Raw genomic sequence first — 9573 nt, forward strand, 5'->3', positions numbered from 1 at the left:
CATGGGTCCAAATGAATTTTAAGCAAAAATGTTTTATAAGTCGAATAACAAGGTTTTTGAAAAGTTTGATTGGATTGTTTGTAATGAACTGAGGACCTATCACCTATTATTTTCATAAAAAGATATGTAATAATACAAAATCTTTAAAATAAAAATAAAATTAAACAACTATAATAACTTTTTCAACAGAAACTGTAAACCAACTTTTATTCGTGTGTTAGTTATGCTCCTTGGACTTAGAAAAATTCCAATTATTTGCAGTTTCTGTTCATTTTCTTTGAAGAGGTTACACATACTAAAATGAAATTCAGCATTCAGATTTATCATTAAAATATGTAGGTCTAGATCTGTTTCAGTTACCATCCAGCCATTTTTGGCAGAGTTATGTCTCTTGGACTTAGAAGAATTCCAATTATTTTTGAGGAGGGGGAGTGGGGCATAAGTGTTTTACAAACATCTCTTGATAATATACATGCGGCTGTTTTCTACTATAGTTTTTGTATGACCATGATGTTCTTAATACAATTTACTAATGCATGAAATACGACACTGCCATTCTTTTCATAACATAAGAGTCCTAATCTCTTCTACATCTATGTCACTGAAAAAAAAATTAAAGAAGCTTTCAACAATTATTTAGAAATAAATAAAAATTATTTATTCCAGCCTTTGACAGATTTTTTGTTATGTTTACAGATGCTATGTTGGAGGAGGACATTGTTCTGAAGTGTATGTACTGCAGTCAGTCCTACTCCAGGATCCCAGTCCTCAGGGAGCACATGAGGTCCGCCCACCCAGACAAGCCCGTCAGGTTCCAGTGTCCAAAGTGTGAGGAATCCTTCAACCAGAAGTCCCACCTAGACAAGCATCTGGCCCTCCACTCCCCGACCTCCCAGTCCTGTAAAGTCTGCAACAAGACCTTCGCCAACGTCTACCGGCTACAGCGACACATGATCAGCCATGACGAGAGCACGGACCTCCGCAAGTTCAAGTGTCCAGAGTGTGGCAAGGCATTCAAGTTCAAGCATCACCTGAAGGAGCACATCCGTATACACAGTGGTGAGAAGCCGTTCGAGTGCCCAAACTGCCACAAGCGATTCAGCCATTCCGGATCCTACAGTAGTCACATGACCTCCAAGAAATGCTGGGTAGCAGGACCAAAAGCGCACACCACCGAGAGGGTCAACCACAGTGAACCTACCGTCACCTATTCCAAGCCGCTCATCTCCAAGGGAGCCTTCACTCCGCCTGTCCACATGCTGACCAATATGGCTCAAGGACCATTTCCCAGAGTTCCGTACCTACATTTCGATCCAAAAGGAAGCATGCCATTCTTCACTCCTCCACCAGCCTTTGTACCATACACGTATTCCATGATTCGTCACAGCTCACCCATCAATCCAATCATCTCTCTCCAAGCCAAGGCAGAGGCCATGTCTCGTCACAGCACAAGTCCATCTCCCGTCAACTCAGCTCAGATCTCTCCAGATGTTAATTCCAACACTCAGCTTCTTTCCATGCACAAGTTCAAGGATACCACAGCTGTCAAGAAAGAGCCAGATTCCAAAGAAGAGCCTTCCGCTGATTCCAAACGTGAACCCAAAGATGAACCAATGGAGGAAGATAACTCGACTGAGGGAGCAGAGAAGAAAGTAACACCAGAATCAGACGTCACCTCAGATGTGAAGATGGAAGAGAAAGAAGACGCTGAGAAAGAGAAGATTCCCTGTCACTTCTGCAGTGAAGTCTTCAACAGTGCAGTTGATCAGCACCAACATGAGAGGTACCTATGCAAGGCCAACAAGGAACTCCTACAGAGGGCATCCTATAGTGATAGTTCCAGGAATTCTCCATGTAGCTCCATCTCAGACAGCAGTCACCAGGAAACACCCAGCGGCAGCTTTAGTGCTCCAGATACTGACCACGAGGATGACTGCGACTCCAAGAAGTTCAGGATGAGGACCCACATCACAGAGGAACAGCTGGCAGTCCTGAAGGCCCACTACAAAGAGAATCCAAGACCAAGGAAGTTTGAACTCATCCGCATCGGGAAGGAGATCGGAAAGGAGAAGAGGGTTGTGCAAGTTTGGTTCCAAAACATGCGAGCAAGAGATAGACGACAAGGGAAGAATGTGCCATATGTTCCCTCCATGGCCCGCTTTAAGCACCTTGACGGCTCTATGTGGAAGAATCCAACATCTACTCAGTCCAGCTACATCCCTGTGGTTCCCAACACAACACGAGCTCACGGTAAAAAGCTAGACCTTCCCTCCACCAGCAAGTCCGGAGAACAGCCACTAGATCTCAGTGTCCGCAGCAGAACACCCACTCCCGCTCATGCTAGCAGTCCCAGCTCCTCCAACAGCTCCTCAAGTGTTCCTCACAAGTTCCCATCCACCAACTTCAGCGGGAAGCCAGACAGCCCAACAGAGAAGAAAGAAGGCCGGCTCCAGAGTAGTGCTATCTACAAGTATCTGCAGCAGGAGGGAATGATTCCTCGACACTTCTTTGGAGGTTACCTACCACATCCACCCACTTCGATGTTCCAGCCTTTCCTACAGGCGCACATGCTGGCCAACCAAGAAGCTGCCATGAATCATCACTTCGAGCATCGTTCCAAATCTGCTGAACCAATTCCAAAACCAGGCTTCACCGACATCAACAGAAACAGTGCTACTCCAATGGACTCTAAATTCTACTTTGAGCAGAATGGGGACAAGTCTGGTCGTCTGGTGATTGACGAGAGTCAGGACGAGGATTCGAACTGTTCCAGTGACAGCTGTAGTGACAGTGAGCAGTACCGCCACGCCACCCTGAACCTCGCCACCCTCGCGGAGGTCAGCCTGTCCCAGAGAGCCGCCCTGATGGAGAGCTCCCTCAAGTCCAAACGCCTGCGGAAGAAGAGCTGGCGGCAGGTACACAGCTATGTCTGTATCACACGTTTTTAACCTTTTTCCCCGTAGTTAAAAATAACACTGAAGACGTGAGGAAATGAGATTGCGCATTTGTTTTCTGTCCTCCTGAACTCTGCATGTATTTTCCACTGTTTCCCTGATATTAACTGTTCAGTGCTCAGTTTGCACTTATTGTATTCATGAAAGATCCTGTTTTTATTCATTTGCTTTTCATGTGGAATCTCAGTGCTGCACTTCTTCAGTCAAGTAACATCTTCATTGCACTAATTCATTGGTTTGGGAATGGGGCAGAAAAGGGAAAAACAGTAAATTATTTTGCATTTAGATGTTGCTTAAACACTTGTGACACCCTGGACCCTTTTTTCATGACTTAAAAGTTCCCCATGATAAATAAAAATAAAAATCCCCCAAAATGCATGTCACATTTGTTTTATGAAGATCATCATATGAAAAGTTTGTAATTAAATTTCAATATTTGGTTAATAAATCTGATATGATGGTCTTCAATATTAATTATATATTTATTAACTTTTAAATAATGATCATTAATAACTAATGTCATTTGTTAACATTTTACTAAAATGAATTAAAAGATATTAGCTTATTGTATTCACATTGCATGTTATATTATCCCTGTTTTCATTCTGACTTTTTGAAATATTAAAAACAATATTTAATTAAAAAAAAAAAATACTGTATGTGTACTTAAATTGCTCAACTATAAATCACTTTTTTATTTGTAAGAACTTAATTTTTGCTTTATTCAAAAGTATAGGGCTCAAAATTTCTAAATTGTGTTCAAAATTTTACACAAAAACTGAGAAGGTTTACCAATACTCACGACTCACGCACTTACCACATCTATGCTGTGTATTGTATGCATTAAAAATATCAGTATTCATGAATAAGAGTTCATTATTGTTTTCTTCAAGGATTTTAGAATTTAAAGTCCAAATTTTTAAGTACACATACAGTATATTGGATAGGTGAAGATTACAGTGAATCAAAATTAAACTTATTTATTTTCAATGATAAGTGATTAAATCAGGCTTAATAATTTCATTAAATTGTACTTGATAATGAAAATGATTGTTGATGATGATGATATTGACGATGATGATGGTTGTTGACAGATGGAGTCGGAGGAGGCCCAGATGGACCTGGATGACTCCCTGTTAGATGAGGACCACCCCCTCAGGAAGAAGCGCCGGAGCTGGAAGGGCCACAAGATCGACGCCGAGGAGGGGATGTACGCCTGTGACCAGTGTGCTAAAGTCTTCTCTAAGCAGAGCTCCCTAGCCAGACACAAGTACGAACACTCAGGTGAGGAAAATTACTACACTCTACCAACACTTAAAAAATTATAGTATTTATAGAGTATCTACAGAATAATTCAGATGAATCTTATTTAACAAAAATGTTAAGCTACAAAGTCCCTGAAATCAAAAAAAAGAAAAAAAAAGGGAAAAGGAAAACTGCACCACAGTATAAGTCAAGCCAAATAATAAGTTATGAGTATGTGAATGCCTATAGAGCAAGTCTGTGTTTTGACTTGCATGCTTACTTGTTAATTCAGGGGTTAGAATGCAGGAGTCAAATTTCATTTTATGCATCATTGTTGGAGATTGATGAATTCAGACAAACCCTTAATATTTTATTTTATCCTTTAGGTGCCCGACCTTTCACCTGCGAGATCTGTGGCAAGGCCTTCAAACACAAGCACCACCTGACCGAGCACCGCCGGCTCCACTCCGGGGAGAAACCGTTCGAGTGTAAGAAGTGTGGCAAGAGATTCAGTCACTCCGGGTCCTACAGCCAACACATGAACCACCGCTACAAGTACTGCAAACCGCTACGGGAAGACGGCTACTCCTCATCGTAAATCTCAGACACCACAAGTCCTATAGCCAGCACATCAACCACCACTACAACTACCGCAAGCCACCACAAGACTACTGCTGCTCTTCAGCTTAAAGCTTCACAAGGACTATAAACACTAAATAACTTGCTGATGGTGTCCTTTGTAAAGTCAAAGCCGTGGCTTCTTCAGAGTCATTTAGTTTCTTATTAAGTTAACTGGGAGTTATTTCCCTCTAATTGCAGTCCACTCTGTGATCAAAGATTTTAACTGAAAGATTTTGCTGCTATATTGCAAGTAATTTTGCTATGTTGTTAAGTGTTTACGATTGTGACTATTTCCACATTGCTGAGATATTAGGTCTGATGTTTTCTAGCTTGGTTGAATTTGATGTTTCCATTCCACCTTGTTCGTTTATTTGGCTCTTGGCATTCCAGTGAAGTGGAACTGCACTACATTCCTGATTCCATTATAAGCCATCTAGGTACTGAAATTCACAAATAGTTCATCAAAAATTGACATCATTCATTTCTCATCTGTAGTATTGTATAGTCTTCTAAGCTAGTCATGTGAAACCATTTCATTTTGAGGTATATGAACTAAATGCTTGTCCACATTTTACACTACTACTATGGTGTACGTATATTGTTCTTGCAATCTTTCTTCTCCATGACACAGCATTTGAATGGTGTATGTATATTTTGTATGTGATCATGTTTTATACTGACTTTTATTTTTCGTACAAGATTTTTATTTCTCTGAAGAGATAGAGGGGACCAAATGTTTGAGTAATCTGTATATATCTGAAACAAGGCATGTAAGAAGAATTTAAATTGTGTTTCCATGGTGACAATGTTTAGTCCACCAATCAGATTACCTGATACAAATACTCATGTTGTTACTGCTGTTGTGTTAGCTAGTCCCCTGTGTGTTGTGATAGTTCCTAGTCCCAGAATCCATGTGGTATGTTTTGAATTATCTATTTCTGCAGAAATAGAGCTGTTATTACAGATGTTAAGATGTTATTATGCATCTCTGTTATCTGCATCAAGATCAAAGAGTGTTTTTTTTTTAATATTATTGATTTAGTATCTATTGAAGGAAATGAAATACTATTTATTTATTATGTTTTGTACTGGATTAAGTTAACAGAATAATATAATTTATTTTTTCTAAGTCTCTGTAGATGCACAAGGCTGTGCTAGAATACAGAATGTTTCAATACTTATAGTGCTTCCTTTAACATCGACTCACTTGCTTAAGGGTTAGACAGTATAACAATTGTAGGAGATTAATTTTTTTTCCATTGATATTTTTTTCAGTTTCCAAATGCATTAGTTTTCCTCCACTTTATGCAGTGGCACACCAAGTGTATGACATATGGAAACAAGTATAAAATCTTTGTTGGACATTTATTTTCAGTCCATTCATTGAAATCCATACAGATTTTTTGTGTGTATAGTTAAGTTATCAGGTACTATTTATAGTAGATAGTAGAAATGATTGTTACTAACATATTTGTTAAGTGATCTAAGATTGGATCTTCCAATACAATTCACTATCAGTATTTAATGCTCTTCCAGTTTGAGGCCATACATGTTTTACCATAAAGTATTAATGTCATGTTAAACCAATCATCATCGCTGAATGCGTGAGAGAGAATGTGTTTTTGAAGTATGTTAATTAATTTTATCTAAAGATTTAGGCTTTTGTTACACCTTTATACTTGAATTAGATCTAAAATTTATCTTTGGTATATTCTAAGTTTAATGATGAGTTAGATCTGAATTTGATCTGAAAGTTATCTTTAGTAAATTCTTAGTTTAATGATTGAATTCAGTAGCCTGAAAACTAGCAGGAAATTCCATCAAATCAAACAGTTCACAAAATAGATAAACAAAATCCTGAGAGGAAAATGAAATTGCAATCTTAATTTTTATCATGTGCCAAATATTTCATCCTGCATTTTGTGCCAAATTCCAGTAATTTAGGTCATTAGATCTAGACATCGTGAATTCTCCGCTGCCAAAGACCCGAAACTTTGTGTTCTCTGATTTCCACAGACAATCATATTAGTTGTCATTTGTTTACTTTCTTTTTTAACCTTTTATTGTGTTAACCTTTTGGGGCTGATTTTAATTTATTTTTTTTTAATTATTGAAATTGATCAAAATATATTTTTAGCTTTTCTTTTTTATTGAGGAGAGATGATTACATGTGTTTATTGAAAGGCGGGATAAAAGCAATAGAGTGTACAGTATTAGTCGTTGTAATGTAGCACAGTGTCTCTAGTTCAATCTCATTCTATGTGTAGCTATAAATTGATATTTTTCCTTATTGAACTAAGGGAAAATGATTATTTTTACTTTGTAAAATTAACAGGTCAGTGAAAAGGGTGAAAAAATGTGATGTGTACATTTGTATGATAGTGTTGATGTTAAGATTGTATGTCTGTCTGTATCTGATGTAGAGGGTGTTAATCACCTGTCTGTGTGTCTGTGAGTGTGTGTGCGTGTGTCGGGCTTGGCTCTCTTACCCTCAGCATGCCGACATCTTGCCAGTACAGTATTAATTCCTCCTGTGTCTTCCTTGTGCCAGCAATATATCGTGCACTGCACTACGCAAATACGATTTATTTACTCCGTGTAAAAAGTCCCCAGTCCTAGTCAATCTTTTTTTTTGATGAATAGCAATATTTTTTATCTACTGAATGTATCAGTAGTTATGTAGTCCCACCATTGAAAAAATTTTACTATTTAATTGCCTATTGAACCACAGTTAATTTTATTTAGTCGTGCATTAAAACATTATTAAAATGTTCATAGTTGTTTTAACCATGTTATGATTTAGGAAATACTCATATTTCTATTCCAAATGGAATTTTGTTATTGGTGTTTTGACAAAAATACTCAATATTTCACCAGAAACAAAAGCCCTTGAATGTTTACTCAAAGATAGCTTACTTCCCTAGTGCCAAACTGGGTCCACAGCTGCCAATACCCACCAGTATTTATAGATTAGCCTGCTGACTTTTGTTTTTATGTATAGCACAGCTATTGTATCTTGCCATTAGCAGCTGAGCTAGAAATCAAAATTATGTACATAGAATTTAGTCCCCTTGTCTGATGTAATATAATTTCTAGTGTGTCCTGCTGTTTGATTGGATAATTTGAAGTGTGCTATGATGTTTGATTGGTTGATTATTGAGATGATGATTGGTTTATACATGGAATTATTCACCTGACCTCAGTATTACTGTAACTTGCCACACAATGGATTGTTCATACTTTTTTTCTGATTTTTAACATTTGATGATATTATTAGTATTGACATAAGACTGGGGGGAAAATATTTTTGGCAAAGGCTGCATTTTCTTCACCTGATGAGCTCTTCCTAACTTGAAAACTAGCAATGGCATTTTCTTATATACATGTGTGTGTTATTAAAGTTTAATATTGTCAACATTTATATTTAAAACCTAGATGTTTTGTTCATAATAATGATGCAATGCTTGTCAGAAGATAGCTGTACATGTTTTATGTTGTAATTACATATATAAATTGCATGAGATGTAAATATCTGTGTCATTATTTACTTAAGCGTCATTGTCTTCTTATTTTTAAAATTGATTTATTGCATGTTTTACTATAGATTTATTCTTAATGTGTATAGTTTATTGTGAAATAAACAAAGGGAGTTAACTCTAGTCATAAGATGTATAAATAATGCCAGCAATATTGAATATTCAAACACTAAAGTGTAATGCTTGCCTGTTTGAGATGTGTCATAATTATATTTATTTTAATATGTGCTTTTTATGATGAAACTTTTTTTTTAATGGTTTTATGTTCAGACATTGCAAGAGATTGTTTCTAGTTCAAAATCATCTTTCAGACTGTTTTCTCTTTACATTCCAATTTACACTTCAGTTTTATTTTTATCTAGAAATAAATTTTCCCCACTAAACTGCAAAGATTTCCTTTTCCAGATTCAGCCATTAATTACTTTTTAATAGTTATGGATATGAAATCCAGAATATATTTCTAGTCGTGAATTTGCATAATAGACTGTAATGCTAGAGAAGTGCCGCCCCTGTGTGTGGCCTCTTCTAGAGAAGTGCCCTGTCTGTGGCCTCTTCTTCTGTAAGATTAGATCAATGTATTGCCATGTTCTATGTATCATCAATTCCAGTGTTCTATGTAACCAATAGTCATACAATAAAAAACATTCAAACTGCACTTTCCTGTTTTATTTTTTGGCGAATATTTTTCTACATAAAAAGACATTATGCAGAGGGCCATAGTAAACCGCTTTAAGTTACCCCCCCCCCCCCCCCAAAAAAAATAAAAAAACATACCACGACAAAAAGTATGAGTTCGGACCATGCAGCATCTGAAGAAACATTCATTTAACAAACAAGATGAACAAGATGTGTTTATAAAACGCTGATGCTCTCTGTATGGCAGCTTACCCGTTTCGAGGGTTGAAGTTTCACAAATGCAAGTCAAATTTTAAGGTCGAAATTGTTGGTATCCAAAGGAAGGATACACCTGTGAAATATGAAAGCGCTAGTACTAAATGTCAAAAGTTTTGACCAAGGTTAAAGTATTTAAAAAGTGGGTCAAACTACGAGGGGTTATCAAAGAGTTCGTGGACTGAGGCTATAAAATTAGTTCAATACAGTCTGTGCTTTCAAAATTTATATCGAACATAAAACAACAAAAAATAAAGAAATGCTAAAAATTTTATCTTCATGCGTTCATTATTTGCCAAATTATTGTAAAATAAAAACGACATTAT

General features: G+C 37.1%; 1 protein-coding gene across 4 annotated transcripts in view; it reads left to right on the forward strand.

Annotated features, from left to right (window-relative positions):
- LOC134263249 (zinc finger E-box-binding homeobox 2-like) overlaps positions 1-9011 on the forward strand; it is a 31098-nt gene extending 22087 nt beyond the window's left edge. For 3 of the 4 annotated variants that reach the window (XM_062745564.1, XM_062745567.1, XM_062745566.1), the window contains 3 exons: positions 697-2927; positions 4049-4238; positions 4586-9011. In XM_062745564.1, the coding sequence (XP_062601548.1) occupies positions 697-2927; positions 4049-4238; positions 4586-4797 (2633 nt within the window). In that variant the 3' untranslated portion in view covers positions 4798-9011. The remainder of the gene's footprint in view (positions 1-696; positions 2928-4048; positions 4239-4585) is intronic. The other variant, XM_062745565.1, reaches the window with a different exon arrangement.
- The last annotated feature ends 562 nt before the right edge of the window (positions 9012-9573 follow it).

Source organism: Saccostrea cucullata, unplaced genomic scaffold, assembly GCF_032062105.1.
Source record: "Saccostrea cucullata isolate Sc308-1 unplaced genomic scaffold, CSIRO_AGI_Scuc_v1 ctg1418, whole genome shotgun sequence".
Taxonomy (NCBI): domain Eukaryota; kingdom Metazoa; phylum Mollusca; class Bivalvia; order Ostreida; family Ostreidae; genus Saccostrea; species Saccostrea cuccullata.